The sequence below is a fragment of the Diadema setosum genome, chromosome 18, assembly GCF_964275005.1.
Source record: "Diadema setosum chromosome 18, eeDiaSeto1, whole genome shotgun sequence".
Classification (NCBI taxonomy): Eukaryota; Metazoa; Echinodermata; class Echinoidea; order Diadematoida; family Diadematidae; genus Diadema; species Diadema setosum.
In genome coordinates, this window is record NC_092702.1 from 15,840,286 (window position 1) to 15,861,872 (window position 21,587).

General features: G+C 39.2%; 1 protein-coding gene and 1 non-coding gene across 2 annotated transcripts; one reads left to right on the top strand and one right to left on the bottom strand.

Annotated features, from left to right (window-relative positions):
• Nucleotides 1-2,798: 2,798 nt before the first annotated feature.
• LOC140241608 (uncharacterized) lies at nt 2,799-20,166 on the bottom strand. The gene is made up of 9 exons (XM_072321343.1): nt 18,430-20,166; nt 11,348-11,416; nt 10,827-10,884; nt 9,328-9,357; nt 8,550-8,594; nt 6,895-6,959; nt 5,632-5,711; nt 3,893-3,957; nt 2,799-3,370 (listed from the first exon to the last, which is right to left on the bottom strand). Exons 1-9 carry the CDS (start codon nt 18,470-18,472, stop codon nt 3,316-3,318), a joined length of 510 nt encoding a protein of 169 aa, XP_072177444.1. The 5' UTR covers nt 18,473-20,166; the 3' UTR covers nt 2,799-3,315.
• Trnar-ccu (transfer RNA arginine (anticodon CCU)) lies at nt 18,937-19,009 on the top strand. Its single transcript has one exon. It is a non-coding gene; the product is annotated as a tRNA-Arg (tRNA).
• Nucleotides 20,167-21,587: the final 1,421 nt, after the last annotated feature.

A 21,587-nucleotide genomic window follows, 5' to 3' on the forward strand; every position in this document is an offset into this window, starting at 1 on the left:
ATTGCGATTAGATCACCTTCAGGTCGCTTTGTCTTATCACATCCAGCAAATTCCGATGTCTGTATCGTAAGTCTTTTCAGTCATCAGGACATTAATTTCCTTTGATGGGAGAACTTTGGGGATTGTCAGGGGAAAGCGAGAATATGACTGGAGGGAGGTTATTAAAGCCAAAACATAATTCTGGTACGCCTGCAAAAGTTGTCAATATTTCACTCCCAAATGTGCATGTATGCCTAAGAAATGTGTGGAATATCGCTGTAATAACAAGATATTCAATGGTTAATGACGAAACTGTGAAATAATAACCAAAAAGGTTCGCCGGAGTTCCAGTCTCAGAACTTACCCAATCGGGGTCAGGCTAAACTCGGACTCGGGGGACAACTCAGCCTCGCTTTGACGGCGGGACGGGTTGTCCCTCTGGATTGTACAGTGTTGTGCTATGGGAGCGGCCTGTAGCGCTTCGCGTTCTGGCCGGCCACAGTTATGGTCCGAGTTGATACCAAAGGCGTTTAACTGAAAAGACAGGAAAGTGCGCGCTAATCCTGTACAAAACAAATGGACAGCGCGCGGTCCTCGAGCGTATTACGCACATCACCTGAGATGTGGTGTCTTTGAAGTTGTTTATCAAGCGTCTTTGATCGTCTTTTCAGTATGGCCATCACAAACTGCGTGTAAATTGTCTGAAATAGGGCCAAGTTTTCCCTGAGACCGAGTTAGTCTGGATCCTTCTGGACTAAAAGTCGGTATACCCACTCTTATTTTTGATCTCGAAATACTCTAAAACAACTCCTCATCCCGGCAAATCGTGTCAGCCAGGTAGGTTTCTTGGTAGACTCTTTCGATATATTGCAAGCAAATATGAAATGGTGCCAGACGGGTTCTCAAACTCTTACCAAAACTATGTTTTCACTTTAATGGAAAGTTGAATGAAGAATAACAACTCAATGCTTTCCTTTATTCAGGGCTGTGCACTAATCCATTTGTTCTACTGGTTTGAACTGTCGATCGGACCAGTAGGTACCCAGTTTTTCCATTTTTTTTCTGGTCCATTCCAAAAAAGTTACTGGTTCAATGGTGATTTTTACTGGTCAGGGACCGTCAGACCAGAGCCAAAGTGCAGCGTTGCTTTATTTACAACTTATTTTTTCTGCAAAGGCAATTTGTGGGACACTGCAAATTAGACTTCAATGTCGATAACCTGCAATGCAGGGGTCAGTAAATTGAACCAGTTACAAAACAAACTGAATCTGGCAACGAAGTTTGTGTGAATTTTAGGAGGTATGATGAAGCACATTACATACATGTACCATTATCAGGACTATGTACCAGCATTCACTCACAGAAATCTTAGTGACACACATGTAAAAAGGGGAGGGGGGGGGGGGGGGGGGGGACAATTCCAAAGTCTGGAGACCTTTACATTCTTTAGGTTGTCCAGAAGCCTCCTGCAGAACCAGCCAGGCTGACAGCTCTGCATGTAAAAACATTTACTAGCAGTCAGCGTATTGCCAACATATGAAATGTTTGTCCACATTGGTACAAAACTCCCACATTTAGAAAGAAAGAGCATGAACCACTTGCTGCATAGTTTGCTGACTATTCAAGTGACTGTTTGGGTAATTGTTTCAATTTCTAATAGTTCAAATACCCTGCACTGCCATATAACCCCATCGTATATTCAAAGAGCATTAAGATTATTTCCATCTTCAGGGAACACTGCAAGGTAAAACCTTCCTTTTTAAAGATGGGGAAAAAAGGAGCTAAAAAATCTGAAAAAAGAAGAAGAATGGAATCACAAGACTACAAAAATTTTAAGATATGCTAGCACATTGAACACTTGTACACAAAAATGCACAGGATAGATTGTCATACATTTTACACAGAATCAAATAAGGTGAAACCCAATGTCCATGGCAATCTCTTGGTGTTTACAGATATGAACAAAAACCAGAAAAAAATATCAACTGAAAATTTAGTAATCACCTTCATTATCCCAACTTTGTCAACAACTTCTTTCTATCCATCATTAAACAGATATGAGTTCACATGACACAACTTTTTTTGAATGCCTCAATTCACTTGTCTATCTCATGACCTTCATCTCAAGACACCAATTCTCTTCCTCCTATAAACTCCCTTTCCAAGTGTCCAAAAGAGAGAGCATGAAACAATGCTTGACTCCTTCATCTTGACCATATCTGCTGGTGTGATACATGTACATTGTATCTTATTAAAGGGAAGATAAACCCCAAGAGCAATGTGGATTGAGTGAAAGCAGCAACATTAGTAAAACACACCAGTGAAAGTTTGAAGAAAATTGGACAATCAATGCAAAAGTTATGAATTTTTAAAGTTTTGGTGTTGGAACCGCTGGATGAGGAGACTACTAGAGGTTATGACGTATGAGTGGACAACAATACCAAGAAAATATAAAGAAAATTCTACAAAAATCAATTTTTCATGAAAATTACAAATTCCATCAACTTGATATTGACATATGTTAAGGGTAGCAATTATTCCCCCTGCTTTCTGAAAGAGGTTGGTCCATTGCTCTTTCATAATTCTAGAAGAGTGAATTTTTGTCGAATTTCCTTTATATTTTCTTTGTATTGTTGTCCACTCATACGTCACGTCCTCTAGTAGTCTCCTCATCCAGCGGTTCCAACACCAAAACTTTAAAAATTCATGACTTTTGCATCGTTCGTCCGATTTTCCTCAAACTTTCACTGATGTTTTCTACTAATGTTGCTGCTTTCACTCAATCCACATTGCTCTTTGGGTTTACCTTCCCTTTAAGTGAAAAGGACCTTTGAAATACTGTGCATGCTCATCTCACAGCGTCTCTCGGGTATAATGCAATGAACTCTCCACCATCAATGGAGCTAAAGGAAAAAGTGTGCTGGATTTGCAGTGCTGTGCTCGTCAACTGCATTCGATTTCCTCCCACAGATTTGCAGAGTACAGATCTTTGTGGTAGATCAGTCCATTGGTGTTGTTAAAAAAAAACAGAAACAAAACAGGAAACATGTTCAATATATTGATTTGCAAAACTCTTCCTCCATTAACCCGCTGAGGACAGGCTGATTTTTCTACAACATGCAATTCCCACAGACACCAGCCTGAGTACACCTGGGAATCGTCTTCAACAGGTTAACCTTCACAGTCATCTCAAAAAAAGGAAGCAGCACTAAATTCCAAATATGTAGGCAAGAGCTTCCTCTTTGTACCCTCTGTCAAATGTTCACCCGGATATCATCTCTTTGGGTCAGCAGAGCCATGGAATCAGGGACTTCACTTCATGCGATACAGCTGCCCTCATGCGATGAAGTCCAGGGGCCGGTTGAATCCTCCCCTTCTGTTCATGTACTGCCTGCAGATGCATCCATCCAAAGAGTAACAAAAAATGTAGAACAAATGTTACATTATTGTCAATGACAATGGCAAACACACTCAATTTGGTAAGTTCTCAATGTCACAGGTGATTTTTTTTTTTTTTTTTTTTTTTTTTTTTTTTTTAGCGGAGAAAACTTCATTCAAACCCTTTCAAATACGAGTTTGGCTTTCAGAGCGTCCAACACCGCTATACTTTACTAATTTCATGACATATTTCCTAACTCCTTCAATCACATTTAAAAAACAAAAAATGACCTATGAATGCACATTGCGTGAAAGGATGTGCCTAAAATGACACATTACCTGATAGAGTATTCATTTTATGTTTGTTGGTGTACCGGTACTTCATCTTGCTATGGATAGGTACACAACACTCTTTTGTGTGTTTGTTTTCAGCCAGGTTAGGTATGAATAAAGTCAACCCAAATGAAACTGCAATGATTAATACTTCAAATGATAGTTTGAAATGCACAATTTCCTGCAAAGCTTGTGATCTTACCTGTACTTTCTCTTCATCTGGATGTTTGCAGCAAAGGCATTATTTGAGCCAGGCACATGTTTACCCTGTCAAAGACACAGAATTATACTTGCAAGGTGAATCTGGTGAAATCTAAAAGGATGTACATGCAGATTTTCACTGCTGGGGTCACACTGCACTGTGAAAATTTGGATCTTGGTTTAAAAAAAAAAAAAAAAAAAAAAAAAAAAAATAATAATTAAAAAAAAACCCTCCATGTTCCACCTTTCGAGGGGTACACAGGAGTACCCTGATGTATGAACAGATCCTCTTCTGGTACAAGCCGGCATGTGTGACAACAGTAATCAGTTGCTGTGAGGTACTTTTAAATTAAGATAGTGCACATACAACAACTCTACATAAGACTTAATACTACCATCAGCACTGTTCTGGAGTATAAAGAGAGAGAGAGAGAGAGAAGGAGAGAGAGAGAGAAAAAAAAAACCCCAACAACAACCTAGATAAACAGATCTAGCCTAACAAAATACCTTTAAAAAAATTATGTTTCTAATATACCCCATTCATTCATACAATTGAATACTTTATGTTCTATGTTATAAAATATACACATCTTGTATCACGCACTGACTTACTGGTCCTACAGTCATTCTTATTCACGAGCGGAATCCACTGCAGCTTTAATATTACCGTCATCAACCATCCTGCATATCATTGATATCATCATTGTCACACATGTTCAAGGAAAAGAACAGATATACCTCACACACTTTGATACAAGTGATTGAATGGAGATTGCAATGTCATGAAAAAGTCTATAGTGCAAGATGAATGGCCCTGGTGTGGTGGTAAACAATTTTGACGGCAAATGAAAATCTCTCTATCGCACCTATTTGTGCAACAATATTTCCCTTCATGCATTCTTTCCCCCTGTTGAAACATAATTAACACAGCAATAATGATTACCCTCAGTGACAAAATATACATTTTGACACATACATTTTTATCAGACCCCCAGCTCTTTCATTTGATGACAAACATCTTTTTGATTCCATTTTTTTTTTTTTTTTTGCCAGTTATGCTTTTACCTGAGAAAGGTGAAATACAGATATTTTAGGTTGTCCATATGCCTTTTCATCCATCCCGAGTGACATATCTAACATGATATACGGGTAATAGTCATTTTAATTTTCATGATCTCTAGCCAAGATTTCTTACAAAATGTGTTGATGCAGAGACCAGGTTTGGAAAGAATTGTAAATAGCCAATAGTAAAAAAAGTTACTGAATTTGGCTGAAATTTTGAGCCCAAGGAATGTCCAAAGTTTTTATAAGCTAGCAGGGATAGAGACATGTGAATGATCATTTCAAATGATAATTTCATGATCACTTTAATGATATGGGTGAAGAGTTCAGACATCAAATGTCACTAAGTTTGGCTGAAATTATTGCCTTCCATGTGAATCTTTGCATAAAATGTCTAATGATAATGGAATTTGATATGAAGGATATAAATACATAGGGAATTAACATAAAATGTACAATTTCCAGTTAGTGGTCTATGGTAATTAAACTTTAGTTAAAATTGTCCTTTTCCAGCCTTATTTGTGATAGCATATGGTAATGGCATATTACCATATTACCATATTACCTGGCCAATTGTGTGCTGCTATTGAAATTTTGGAAGACCATTCCATTTAAGTACGAGCCATCTGAAAACACTGTGTACTGCAAGTAGAGGTTGTTGATAGGTGCTGGACTCACCTTCGTTGTATCAAACGATGCAAATCCCATCACCTTCATCATCTCAATCTCATCTTCCGTCATGTCTTCTAGTTTGCTCGCTGCAGGGGAATGAATTTAAAAACAAGATTCATGCATACACTCAGCTGGACTTTGAAAAAAAAACCATACCCCTCTCAGTTTTAAAGATGATTCTGGCTAATATATGAATATTTCACACTTTTTTCTGAACGCAAAATTTGACAGAATACTGAATACATGTGAACACTTTTCACTTCCCCAACCTCTATATTACTGGACAGGATATATGTTTTATCTGCCTGAACTTCAAACAGGTATCTCAGTATATCAAGGCTATGCTGGTTTCTCAATAAGATTTTATTTAGGATAAACTTTAGCATGCATCAGTTTGAATAGATTAAAAAGCTACAATATTCCATTTATGGGCAATTTCTGTACACAAAAGACATTATTTGAATTAAATGTAGGCACACTTCTTCTTTCTTTCTGAGTTATTTTCAAATCTCAGTCTGGTGTCTTGGTAACAAAAGCCAATGTCAAAGGTTCTCTCCCTGAAGTGATTGCAAGAGAAGCCAGCACAGGGTTATTACACTAACGGGGTGTTGCAAGCAATTGCAAATATCTACTGCAAACTTTGCAATACTGTAAAAGTGGAAATTTTCGCGGTGTTGAGATTTTCGCGCATTTCGCGCAATCGGAAACTAGCGCGAAAATAAAAGCACATGAATATTTTTGCTTGCTATATGTTCCTGTAGTTGATGTCTTGATACCGTGGAATTAAAAACATGCGAAACTCTTCTTATCCGGCCGAGCGCGAAAAATTAGTCGTGCAAAAACATCCGCTTTTACAGTAGATAGATCAATTGCAACTTGCAATCAATTGCAAGTTTTTGTTGCAAGAAGGGAGCTTGCAATTAATTGCAAGCTGAAATTGACTGCAAATTTGCAATCAATTGCAGGATTTACGATTCGGAGTTGCAATTGATTGCAACTTTCTTGCAACACCCACTTAGCCTGTCAAACCAGCAATAAGAGGCAAGCCCCTGGGTGATTGGGCCCTTTGAGACCCATCCGAATTATTATCATAACCTATACTTTTGCATTACAGAATTTTGCTGCCAGTGTTTAAGGTGTGAAATTCACCACTCATCAGCAGAGGTCTGTTTGAAGAATCGTCATGCACATACAGGGATCAAGTTCCACAGGTGAAGAGGCATCCTAAATTCCAACCGCACCATATTCAACACCATATTCAATGCCTACCATCTATCTCTGGTCTCTCCTCCCTTTCAGTTCTCTTGTGACTTCCACCAGCCTGCTCTTCTGACCTGCACAGGAAAGGGAACAGATAGAACCTTACAAGTTATTCTTTGTCATACATTAGGAGGAATAAGCAATGGTACATGTACTTAGAAATGCAAGCAATAACAGATTTGTACTGACCACAAGTATCGATCAATGTTTTTGCAATGGTAAAGGGCACATACATGTATTATGCTGTCAGTCACAATGAATTTGAGGTCTTCTCCACAGAGAAGTTTTCATTGTGTAGGTGACAATGACTGAAGGTTCTGTGTCAACAATCACAATTCTCAGAGCTAACTGGTTTTCGCAAAGATGTGTCATCATAACACATGCCCCTTCATGGATCTCGCCAAGGAGATGCGAGTAAACACTATTCTAGCTATTTCAAGAGATTCACTGCTTCTTTTCATGAAATTGGGTTATTGACTGCTGATGACAGCAAGCATTTATAAACTTTTAAATTTATCTATTACGAAAGAACTCCACCAATATGACACAACTACGAATTGGTTGATGAATTTAATCCTAACTTACATGTACCTGGGCTATTTTGTGAGCATACAGTCGTGGGGGGGGGGGGGGGGGGAGGGGCCATGATGGCCCCCTCCCCTTACGATCTCGGCCGCGGATCGCGCGTTCGTTGCGAAAATTGACACGCGAGTGACTCGTGATGCAATCTATTAGGCTGTGTACATAAATTTCAATAAATTGCTCTATTCTATTTTATATGAATTAATTATGTTAATTTATGCATAAAATTAGTATTTGGCTGTAAATCATTAAATAAAGCCCCCAAACTTCAAAATTTTTTGCTTGAAGACTTTTTGGTGAATTCTGATGAAAGTTAGGTGAAAAAAAAATTGGTATCAATTTTCATTTCTTATGTATTTTATTGTTGTTATAATTTCTTATGTATTTCTTTGTTTTTTTACTTTTTTTTTTTTTGTTCAATGGGAATCGTTGGCGACACAATTTCAATCATAAGAAACATAAAATTGATTGTTTTTAATCGCTAAAAGTAAAAATAATGATACAATTATGAATTTGAGATAGAAACCCAATTTGCATTGGTTTTGTACACAAAATCACGTTTTTGAGCAATTTTGGGTCTGACATGCACTTACATAATGTTGTATAACTTTGGAACCACGTACCTGGACGTCGCAAATTTGGTCTTAAAAGTTGCGCGAGGCTTTAAGGTAAATTGTCATGAATCGCTGTGTGGATGGGTTCTCGTGTTGCAGAGATATCGCGCAAAGTGTTGGGGGGGGGGCATTATGGCCCCCCCCCCCTTCATATTGCAGTGTGATGCATAGAAGTATAAACTGTACGCACATACAGATTGTAAGTATATGACTAAAAATCACGGCAGAGGACAGCTAGACCATTCATACTCTCCAGGGATGATAGTCATACATAGAAGTAAGTGCAAGTACTCTACTAAACATACACCTGTAGCTACATATCATGGCAGAAGATGGCTAGTAGACCCTTCTTATTTCGAAGGGGTAATGCAAAGAGGTAGGTATATGTTCATAAGTTTATGACTACAAGCCAGCAACAAAAATGGGTCTTGTTTCACTGCAAGGTCGTCTAATCCTTCTTGCACTTACGGGGACTTACTCCTCCGCCTTCTCCTTGGAGACGGTGTTCGGGATCTGTTTGGAATAGAAACAGACAAAACCAATAAGGACAATCACTGTGACACAGACAAGCACTGGAGCTGTGGCAGTATAAGATTTATCACTCAATTATCACCTTTTCGCGAAATTAAAGACACGCAAAAATAATGACTCTGATCCCTATATGAATGTGACGCACACATATACATTTCTCCATTCAGTCTAGTTTGCGAATTTTCACAAAATCATCGGAAGTCCCGATTCACGACAATTTAGACTCATTAAATATATGGCGTATACAGTAGATGTGTAGACACAACAAAAGACTGGAGTCTAGTATAAAGCAATGTGAGACCCAGTCATTAAGATGCATGACCAATACATTCGCCCGGCAAATATTACTGTAAAAGTGGACGTTTTATCAGGGTGGAAATTTTTGCGCATTTCGCTCAACATAAATCTAGCTTGAATATAAAGCATGCATTTTTCTATTTTTTTTCTTTTTTTTTATGGCTTGTTATATGTAACACTACTTCACATTTTCATCATGCTGGGTTACTAGTATGTAAAATTTGTCTTACTCAGCCGAGTGCAAAAAATTACTCAAGCAAAAATTCCAACTCTTACAATATTATATTGTCTCAGGCAAAAGCTGCACCTGAACTTGACACAAATTGTCCACACATGCATGGATACACAGTTGTGAATTCACCACATAAATGAATGTGGAATACGATCATTCCACGGACTGCAATAAAGAGACAAGTACCTTCTCCTTCTTGGTGATCTTGATCTTGACCTATTATCATGAGACAAGGAAAAGAAATGAGAAAAAACAAACAAACACCACAGTTATAACATATTGTAAAACAAGGAATGTTCGCGTGCATTTTAATTTTGCGAATTTCAAGAGAGCCAAGATTAGTGAAATTAAAATGCATGTAAAAGTTCTTGTCTACACTATATGTATTGCATGTTAGAGGCAACTTGTGAAAATTTCATGTCGTGTGAAAGGCTGTGGGCTCCAAGTTGCAAAAATTTCATGCCGAGAAAAGATTGTGTTTTACAGGAGACAGAAAGCCAGCATTTAAGTGGAAACATGCTGATAAAAGAATTCATGACAGGAGTATCCATATTCTAATATGTAGTTTATGCTTTGCTGTCCTTGACTCTGGCACTTGGATAAGGGAGATGCCAGTGAGTGGATGTTGAATAACTGATACACTGTAAGTACACTAGAAGCAACGTATAACATTGGTGTGCACCAGCCACCCAAAGAGCTTTGCTTGACCATTTTGGTTCCAACTTCTCGAGCTACAATTGACACTGTACATAAGCAGAGCATGGGTGGTAACAAAAGAGGTAAGGTGAAACTCCTCTCCATGTTCCCTTGCCTTTGTTTAAACTTAGCTAGTAAGTGTCCCGAGGATTTTGCAGCCATTGAAATGTCATAAAATTGGATAAATAGAAAAAAGTTTAAATTGTAAACTTTTGATTGTTTCACAAGAGGTATAAAAATCAAATACATTTACTTCATTCGCCATTCATTTATTTCACTTTAAACATGACATCATATAACTATATATAAGATGGTAATGCTAGAATACAATATTAGAATTAAAGTTAGTTTAATACAAAGAATGAATTTTTGTTCTGATGCTTGAAATTCATGAGTTAGATGTAGAATATTTTGCAGCATAAGTAGTCACTGTATGAAAACACAGAAAGAGCAGAGGGAGCTGAGGAGCATCTAGGGGTGCGTTCGAGTGCTCTCCTAAAGCTAACTGTACCGTACCGTACCGTACCCGCGCCAGAGGAGCACTCGAACGCTCCTAAAGTGTACCGTACCGCACCCGCGCCAGAGGAGCACTCGAACGCTCCTAAAGTGTACCGTACCATACCGAGCCAAAAGTGGACCACTTCCCGATGTGCTCCAAAAGCGTACCAAAAGTGTGCTGTAAAGCATGCACGTATCATGCGCATATGTCAAAATGCTAAAACATCATTCTCTTTGTTCGGGACAGCTGTAAGTAGTTCAAGTGCCAGGTGGATGACATTCTTGCTACAAAATGCGTAACCTTTTCTAAAAATAACTCGTGAGGTACGCTTTCTCAACAGAGCGCTCAAACACTCAAAAAATGGCATGGTATGGTATGGATCGCTTTAGTTCAGTTCGATTTGGTTCGCTTTAGAGCGCTCAAATGCGCACTTGGAGATAGGAAGACAGAAAGGGGGACAGAAAGACATTGACTTTGACATGTCACTGACCTTGATCTCCTGTATCTCCTTGAAGGTGATCTCGACCGTGACCGTGACCTACGACGCTCTGTACACAAGGTATGATACCAACAGAAATGCTAATGAACCAAATCTGAAGCAGGTCGTAACTTTGCCTACCTCTAACATGTACTGAGCAGTATTTTGTCCTGGGCATATTGAGCATCCAGATTGTGCTACATGGCAGACATATCACGTTTATGAAAAAAGCAACAAACTGTTTGTATCTTAATTCATTCAGAAAACAGAATAAGATTTTGCTTGTGAATAGTCCTATGGAAATACTGTCAGAAAAATAAAGCACCATTATGACAATGTAATCTTGACAGAATACCTAAGTTGCACTCAGAAATTGCAAATCATGCACACTACTATATGTACTAGTCATTGTACATAGTGTACATGCTATGACAATTTCTAATTCATTGAACACATGTCATGTGTCTACTAAAAAGTTTTACTAGTAGTAAAACTACTAGTGTAGTACTAGAGAAAGGGGAAAAAATGATTACCTGTGAATCTCCTCCTTTTTTCTACATCTCGTTCTCTTGATAAGGACCTTGAACGTCTTCTGGTATAATCTGTGAGAATAAGAAGAATGTCATTCAAATTCATGAAATTTAAATTGTCGATCAGTTGCAAGAATGTTTCCTCCATTTACCTTCACTGTAGGCCCTACTTCTGATATTCAATACACACGAAAAACAGATATCTACAGGTACAAAGACTATGTATTAAAACTTACAAACTTCTGCATATCACGATAGTCACTGCAGTAAGATGGTAGACCTACATGTATAATTTACCCTGGTGCGGGGTGCTGTTGGCGTGTTGGGGTCGCTGGTGCGGTTAGTAGACCTTAAATGCCGTAATGAATTTTTAATTCCTTGAAAAAAAAAATAGAGAGGTTCTAGTAGTACTGTAAAACGAGGAATGTTCGCGTGCATTTTAATTTCGTGAGCACCAAGATTCACGAAATTAAAAATGCCTGCGAAAGTTCTTGTCTACAGTTACACTATGTAGGCTATCAACATCATATTCGTATGCATTGAACGCCAGTGGCATTTCACAAAAATTTCATGCCACGAAAAAGGCTGTCCACTCCAATTCGTGAAAATTTCATGCCATGATGTTTTACAGTAACTGTCAGATACTTATAGATCCACACTAGACAGTGTCTAGAAGTCTAGTCATACTCGATAGACCTACCTAACCATTGTTAGAATTTTTCTACGTGAAAGATTAAAACATGTTTGTGCCCATGGAACATTCCCATGCCCTCATTAACACTGCAGAGTTTACACCAATACTTAAATTAATGCCAGATTGTAAACATTCTCTGTTTTAGCTTTCATTTAATATTGAATCCCATCATTTGATTCATGTCGATCTTTGCAGATGCCTGGGGCTGGATGGCAGTCAAGTTCCTGCTTCCTCCGTGCTATGTCATAGTGTCTAGAATCTAGTATGTGATTCAGGCTTCAGTTTGTTGGTGCTACATGTACATGCATGCTAAAACAACGCTACATGTTGCGGCTGGTTGCAGTACTAACTGTGACCAGCCCGAACAAGGGGTGCCCCGGGGTTAATAGTCGCAGTAAATTTACATGTATTGATGATGGTGGCTGCTTGCTGTGAACAGAAAATATCCCACACTTCACAGCAACCATTTTGTGACAGCCATGACAATGTCAATGACAATGTTCATATGCCAATGTGCATGTACCGTGGTGGAGGCAACTTATATAATGCATAGCACAAACAAGATAACCAAAACCTAAATGACTAAATTTTACACGGTTAATGACAATGTTTACCACACTTATTGGCATTATCGTGATAGTCCCCACTCCATTCACCGCCATTTATTTCGTCATGGATAGCCGCTGACTGCTTTCAACCTCCATGCACTTCTTTGCACATAGTGAAGGGGAACCATAGTGAAGACGCACACGCAAAAAAGAGGGGACCAATATCACGATTTAGCCTACTTAATATCCACACTACACTGATCTGTATGTGATGAGCTGAGCCGCGCCAAGAGACTGAGTCGAGTCTTGGTTTCTTGACTGCAGACAATATCTGTGAATCTACTACAAGGACTAGCTAGGATTGTCTAGGGTCTAAAAGTAGTGTAGTGCCTAGTGCCATTTAATATGGTTGAGGGGTCTAGATATCGCGCACGAAAATTTGTGATCTTGGATTCGTAGCCTCCGGAACATTCCACTAGGGAATTTTAACTGGAGGTGTGGCTTTGATTGGTCATTACTTTCAGTTAACTGAGTTTGTGGTTAGTTGGTCAGATAGTTTGCGCTTAAAAGCAATCAATTGTGTTTGCAGAGACTACAGTAGAAGGGAGGTCGTTCCATTCCCTTACAGATCTTGGGAAAAATGAATTTGCGTAAACATCAGTTCTTGTATGATCCAACTGGAATTGCCTGTCGTGTCCTCTTGTTATTGAGTGGGTCTTTGGGTTTATGTATTTGCGATGCGGATGGTCAATATCCAGGGTCCCATTCAGCATTTTGTAGAAGCAGGTTAATCTATTTGCCCGTCATCTCTCTTGTAGTGGCGACCAACCAAGGGAATCCTTAAGCGATGAGACACTTGTATCCTTGCCATAGGTTGATGTGGTGAACCTGGCTGCAGCATTTTGGACTTGTTCAAGCTCTTTGATGTTTTTGGAGGTGAAAGGGTCCCAGGCAGACGTTGCATAATCCAGATGAGGCCGGACTAGCGTCTTGTAGAGCTTTTCTTTACTTGATTGTGAGGTATGGTGGAAGTTCCTCCTCAGGAGGTTGAGTACTTTGGATGCCTTAGATTTAGCGTAATTCACTTGGGTATTCCATCTCAGGTCATTCTGGATATAGACCCCTAGGTATTTACTTTCCTTCGTTTCTTCCATTGTTACTCTCATTATGTTATAATTCGGGTAGGATTTGTTTCTCCCCCTGGAGATTCGCGTAGTGGTGCACTTGGACGGGTTGAATCTCATTCCCCAAACATCTGCCCAGTTTGTCAGCTTATTCAGGTCTTTTTGAAGAGTATCTTCATCTCTTTGGGACTTTATGGTGTTGTATACCAGACAGTCATCCGCAAAGAGTCTGACAGTACTGGAAATTCCATCATGTATGTTGTTAATGTGAAGCAGAAATAGGTGGGGGCCAAGCACAGTGCCCTGGGGTGCTCCACTAAGTACAGGGGACCAGTCGGATGATTTTCCATTCACAATTACTCTTGGAATCTTTTTGTGAGGACGGATGACATCCAGGGGTGGTATTCTGAGACTGTTTTATCTCTGTTGTAAGTCTATTGTAACAAATCGGTATTCTGAACACCATTTTATCTCTGTTGTAACTTCTGTTGTAACTTCTGTTGTAACTTGTGTTTTATCTTGCGCACTCTTTGCCTGCGCATACCATTGTCTTAGGGTATGCGCACGCGCGTAACAGTGGGCGCAAACCTGAACACCCATTAGATTACACGGTATTCTGAAAACTGTTTTATCTTCTGTTGTAAGTCGTGCCTCGTGCAAATTTATGCTTCTGAGATAAAACAGGGTGGAAGGTGTTTTAACTCCGTTGTAACTTTCGCTTTAACTTATGTTCGATAGTGAGATAATTCATTAACTAAATATTGTGGTATGCGAGTTCAAAATAAGAAAGATATACAAAAAATAAAAGCAATGTATGTACAGAAAGGCAAAATTTATAGCAGTTTGACAAAATGTAAACTCATTCCACAATACAAAATTTGGTAACAGTAACATTGCAATTACATACGCGTAGCATACTGTAATTATGCACATACAATTGTAGATAAAAACACAAACACATGAACAGAAAGGTTACCGGCACCGTCGGCAGTTTGTTTTGAGCACTATTCATTTCAAAAATATCTTTCAAAATATCAAACAGTTTTTTATATGATTTCACTATCTTCACCAATAAGAATTCATTATCAGTACCTTTGGGTGTTTCAAAAATATTTATTGCTGGGGATGGCGCGAATCCTGAGAAAAGTATTTAGAAGTCTAAGGCTCCATGATGGAATTTGACGTGATATTGATCTCCAAGAGATATCTTGTGGAGATAGTGACAACAACAATAATACTAATACTTCTACTTCTATTATACTACTACTAATAATGATAATAACATGGCATTGCTAGGGCTTAACTTCATTTAGAAGCGTCTAGTTCCCCATAAACCATGAAATTTGGGTTCCTCTTATAAACGCCAGATATCTTATTTTTTAAACAAAATTTCAAATAAAAAGACTCAATCTGAGATAGCTTTGCGAATCCCCTACCGCACCAACTATACGTCAAAACCGGTAAGAAGGCATAATGATCAAGCTTCTGTTGTAACTTTACTTTATCTCTGGCTCTCTTTACCTGCGCATGCCATTGTCCTATTTGTGCGCACGCCAGAGAAAGAGCGCTTGTTAAAACGCGCAGAGTTAAGCAAGGCGCAGTTGCCCAAGGGAGCAATCTTATTGGTTGAAATGTCTTAGATGCTACTTCTAACAATATTTCTTATTGGATATGATTATTGCAATGGGCGTGGTTATCATGACTTACAACACCGTTAAAACAATTTTCAGAATACCGATTTACAACTGTTTTAGCGGTGTTGTAACTCACAGACTTACAACACAAGTTACAACACAAGTTACAACAGAGATAAAACGGTGTTCAGAATACCACCCCAGGCTTTTGTATTTGAACGTATGCCATAGTGATCTAGCTTGATTAGCAGCCGCTGGTGGGGCATCACATCAAAGGCCTTGGTAAAATCAAGGATGGCTAAATCCGTTGTCAATTTATTGTCGAAGTTTTTAGCCAGGTCGTGGTTGGTAACAATCAGTTGTGTTTCGCAAGATCTCGCTTTGCGAAATGCATGTTGGTGGTCTGGAAGGATATCATGTTCTGACAGATGCCTCATTATGTTACTATCGATGATATGTTCAAGCAGCTTACAGGAGGTACAAGTTAGGGACACTGGTCTATAGTTAGCTGGGTCAGTAGTTTGCCCTTTTTTTTTAGATTGGTGTGATGTTTGCTCTCCTCCAATCTAATGGTAGATCCCCCGTGTCGAGTGAGTGCTGGAAATTATGTTGTAGAACGCTCGCTATTTCATCAGCTGCCATCTTGAGGGCCTGGTTTGGAATGTTATCGGGACCGACAGCCTTGTTGACATTGATGTTATGAAGTAGTTTCTTTACTCCTTCCTCGGTGATTACAATAGGTGGCATCTCAGGAACAGGTTCACCTTTCATTGATGGCTTAGGTGTTGTCTCGTCATCTTCCCTTGTGAAAACACTGTCGAATTGGGCTGCGAGACCTTTTGCTTTATCTTAATCATCTGTTAAAAATTTTCCATTTACTTTGAGTGGTTGTATCCCTGTGTTTTCCTTTCTCCTAGATTTTACATAACGCCAGAAAGATTTTACATTATCCGAATCCATGATGGAAGCAACATAATTTCTGTGAGCGCGTCTTATCGACCTATCTGTCTCCTTCCGAGTATGATTTACGAAAAATTCCAAGTCCTTCCGATTTCCTGATCGTTATGCACAAATATAATGTTTCTCCGTTTTCTTACACAGGCGTTTAAGTTTACTTGTGAACCAGGGTGGGCGCATATAACCTTTGACCGACTTGGTGGGGACTAACTCTTCAACAATGTTGCAAAGGTTGTTTCGAAACCAAGACCAATTTTCCTCGACACTTTTACTTTCAGGGTCACAGCTGAAGTAGTTTCATCGGAGCTTAAAGGCACTCTCCTTAAACTCTTCCTCTGAGACATCTTTCCATAAGTAAATTTTACATGGTGGTATAGGGGCGACTTTGATCTTTGTTGAAACTGAAACTGATGATACAGTGGTCGCTGATTCCAGGACAAGATTCAACATTAGACATTAGCGAGGGTTGGGTAGTTAAAAGCAGGTCGAGCGTGTTTTTAACTCCACTAACATCCTGACGGGTGGGGAAGTTTACCATCGGGGTGAGATGATTCTCTTGCGTAAAATTTATGATTTTTTCATGGAGAGTGTTTTTTGGTTCCACTGGGTCTTCAGACCAGTCAAGGCCGGGAATATTAATGTCACCTCCTAAGATTACATGGGTAGACTTTTTACTCTTGAATATCAGTGAGTACATCTCCTAGGGTCTCAATGGTTGTGGCCTTTTCATTTGGTGGTCGATAGAAAGATCCAAACAGAATAGTATGATCCGCTTGCTTTGAAAGTGGGGCCTGGCACCAGACAGCTTCAATGCAGTCCTGCCCAAGATCTTTCCTTTCAAAACAAGGTATGTCTTTTTTAACAGCTATAAGGACTCCACCTCCCATAGAATTTCTGTCTTTCCTGAAAACATTGAAGGAACTCTTATAATAGAAATTATTCCACAATCGTACCTGAATTTCTCAATGAATATCACGAAAATGCAGAAAAATCACCCCCCAGAATCTCCTGATGATACGATGACGGAGTAGCGCGCTGTCGCCGTTTGTATGTCGGACTTAATTTTATGCACTCAATTTCTCGGGGTAGGCCTATGTAAAGGTCGCGCAGCTGCCCTTTATGTAGTTTCATGCGTGAAAGTGTCTACCCCTCTCAACTCAGCTCTGTGGCTGTAACGTGCTTTCGTAGAATATTAACGATCGATCGAACAAATTACGAATTCTATCGGCTACTATCATACGAACGAGACAAGCGAGACGACATGTCTAGGCTACAACATCCTTCCTTTCAGCTAAGGTAGGTAAATTTAAACAAGGTAAAAAATTGGAAATTTAGTGAAAAATTTGTTCGAAAAAATTGGAAATTCAGTGAAAAATTTGTTCGAAATCAAAATTTCTTACCTGCTTCCTTCTCATGTTTAGCGGTTGTCAGGTATGTTTATTCCATGGGCGTATCGGCAAATTTTGCGCTTAACGTTAGGCCTAGTCCTACGCGTAATAATATTGCTTGCAAAGATAGTAATGTTAGAGATAATTTGATTGCTTGCTATACGCAGTTACGCTATGCGCGACCATTAAGTCCCTGCGCGAGACCTAACCACTGTCACTGTTAGGGCCTACCCTTACTTAGCCCCGGAGACCGCGCCGCCAGGCGCGGTCCTGGCGGCTTCCCCGCAGTTTCGCTTATGGGAGTAACGAATAGCTCCCCTATTGCGCTTGTGCAAGTGATTGTGAATTCTGTGAACATCGCATCGGTGAGCTGCTTATAAGACATCATTTTGTGCATCACAAACAATGAAATGCATCAAACAGTCGCCCCGATGATAGTCATTTAGGTTTCATCGACCCATGTAAATATTCCTAGTAGTTTCTGTTGAAAAATTAAGGAAATATAGCGCCGCAAAGGCACCCGTTTGTTCAACATGAAGATCTGAATGGGAGCACGGCGCAGCCGCCACAGCGGCTGTCGCAGTTATGCTAGTATAGGCATAGACTAACTGCGACCAGCAGCCCGGCCCATACGAGAGGCGAGAGGCTGGTCGGTCGCAGGCATAGGGTCTACTACGTCTAGTGTAGTGGAGTCAGTTTTTTCGTTTCACTGCCATGACTGCTGGGTATTTCAAACTTACCTCTCCTTTTCGGTGACCTCGATCGACTCCTACTTCTCCCCATCTCTGTAGAATAAGCTTTCTACTTGTATGACTTGGCTGTGCCCTAGGAATAAACCGGATGTCAGGAGAGGGGGTTAACTTTCGTTTCTTATCCCAGAGCAGAGGCCCTCTGAACACACATACAGCGACAGTCCGTTTAGTTAGTCCCATAGGCAACAATTACAGTCAGCAAGTAACACACACGTACTAGTACCCAGCGTAAGTAGCCCTACATGTAGTTTTGCTACAAGCTAGTTTTGCTTTTCTAGTATTAATTATATTTTGTTTTTGAATAAGATCCAAATGGATAATATGTCAACCCTTTTGAACATGTATAATTAAAAATTTCATTTTTTTTAAACTTTAAATATTATCACCAATTGATTTCTACAATACTATGTAATATAAATCAACAAAATGCTACAATGAGACTAAATACAATTTGTATAGACTATATATATAATTTAACCACCATAAGCGCCAACAGCCTCCGTGGCCTAATGGATAAGGCATCGGTCTCCTAAACCGGGGATTGTGGGTTCGAGTCCCACCGGAGGTGGAATGTGGGGATTCTTTTTTTTTTTTTTTTTTTTTTTCATTTTAATGTGGATTATAGTCTTTGAATTTTTAAGTCTGTTCATACGTCTCTTGAGCATGAAAGCTTTGATGGATCAGTATAGGCCTATAAAATGCACCGTTCCGTTATGTACAAGCATGTATTTACACGCGGATCGACCAAGCATCGGACCACCCTTCTCCCCACCATCTTGACAATCAATTCCATTCATTATCATCGATACAATATGAAGATTTCCAACATGACAACAAAGAAGAAAATACAATACAATATACATACATACATACATACATTGATAAATGAATAATCATAAATATTAAATAGATTTTTTTTTTTTTTTAAATGAATAAGAGAAAGGGAGGGAGGGGAATTAAGAAAATTTAATCAGCCTTTTGGCTCCTATAGGCCAATTTATGTAACCCAGTCGCTCACCACACGTCTAGAACATTCTCCACTTACCTTAGGTGCCTGACCCCTCCACAAATGCACCCACACCCACATGCATACGCACAACAATAAAGTTACCCGTATACTGGTACATGCATGTATATGCACATTTTGCACGTCACTTCTGAAGTTTAATATATTTATTGTTTTGTATTGTCTACTATGTAAAACCGGAGAATGACCATTGAGAAACCATGCTGGATCTATATAGACGCAGTTTTTAGTGTTATTGCTTCTCGTATACTGCATGGGCATATTAACACAGTGGCATGGTACGGAATATCGGCAACATTCAGCCAGAACAATTGATTATGCCCACAGTTTCTGAATGAGGCAAAGATGCCTATATTGTGCACCTAGTATATTTCTAATTGTCCTTTCTCATTTTGATCCCTCTGCTACATTACAATTTCATTGTATTTCATTGTTTATTGTTTGAATGACATTGATGAAGGAATCACCATTAAAGACTCAAGCATAAACCTTTAATTTGTACGCGTTACCTCAAAAAGTTTCGGAACTTTTCAATGTAAAATTTTTGAGTCTTGTGTCACCGTTCACTCTGTATTTAAGGATTAAGCAAAAATCTAAAGTTTGCTCCCCTAACCACGCTCATGCAAATTTAATACATCGGGCACGGCCTGTATCACTTTGATCACATACACTGGTACTCGGCAAACTTGGTTGTTATCTTTCTCGTCCTTTCTCGTCCTTTCTCGTACGCATCAATGATAATGCTTGTCACAAGTGGTCTTGATTGTCGTTCAATTCCATGAAACTCCTTATTCTATTCGCTCTGCACAATCAGTAGACCATACACCTATTAAATACATGTATAGTATACCGTTTATTTTCTTGTACGGTTTCGTATTGTTGTGACCCTGACACTATAATCTGAGGAACTATACGTACAGGCCTACTTTCAAAATAAATGATATTTATACCCATTAAAACATAAAAGTTGCGCCGAACAGAATACTGGCAGTGACTGGTGTCCATATTGGTGTCAATATCTTCGTGTCGAAGTTATTGATTTACGACAAGCTGACATCTACAATTTGTCAAATACGACGATCCTAATGTCATCTGACATAGCGTATCGATGGGACATGAGAAGGTCATCTTGTAGAAATACCGGGCGATGCCGGGTGGAAAATTTACCTTGCAGAACATCACTTAGTGTGTTGTCAACACGAGGACAAAACTAGGCCTACATTGACGCACTCGTGTTTTTACTTACTATATAGGATTTACTGACTTTCATTCAAAACCAAATAGGACTCAATCACATTTAGAACCTAGAGGTCTCCTTATAACAGTGAACCATGTACAAAGCATAGTAACTGGAAATTTATGGTAAATCACATTGCATGTTAAAACAACCATTGGAACACATTAAAATATCGGATATGCGATGTACGAAGCATAAACAAACGTTATGACATTAGACGTGTTAGAAATGATAAGAAAAGAAAAATCACATTACGCCATGTAGGAAAACATGCCGAGAACACACAGGGAAACATACAGCAGGAAATTAACCCAATCAGAACCAAAGAGACACACAGTAACAAGTATAGGCTTCTAATGTAAACAGACTATTTGGAGCAGGTGCATTTATATGTTTACTCGGGTTGTGCGATGATGACAAAAACGACGGGTATGACTCATTCACGAAAACAAGAAAATCTAAACATAACAGTATGATTTGTATACATTGTATACCTATATCTACGACTCGTGTAACTGTGTGTGTTATGTGTGAGTAAATGTACATGTGTGTGTGTGTTTTGTCTATAATTACCTAGAGTAATCTCTTCAGATTAAGCACTCTTCTCCTATATAGAAGGATCACACCTCCGCGAACCCAGCGCCCAGTTATAGTACGCTTACTAACTCGTTGGGCAAGAGGAACATTAAAATGGGTCAATGTTTCAAAGGATGTTCAAAACAATCTGGGTATAAAATAGGCTACGTCTGATGGAAATGATTACTTAGTGGCGGTTAACAAATGCCATCTCAGAAGACCGACGTTCACATACAATGTTCATTGTCACAACTTTCTTCGAACATTCAGCTGACTCGATGTGTCTCTGTACGATGCAATTGTTTC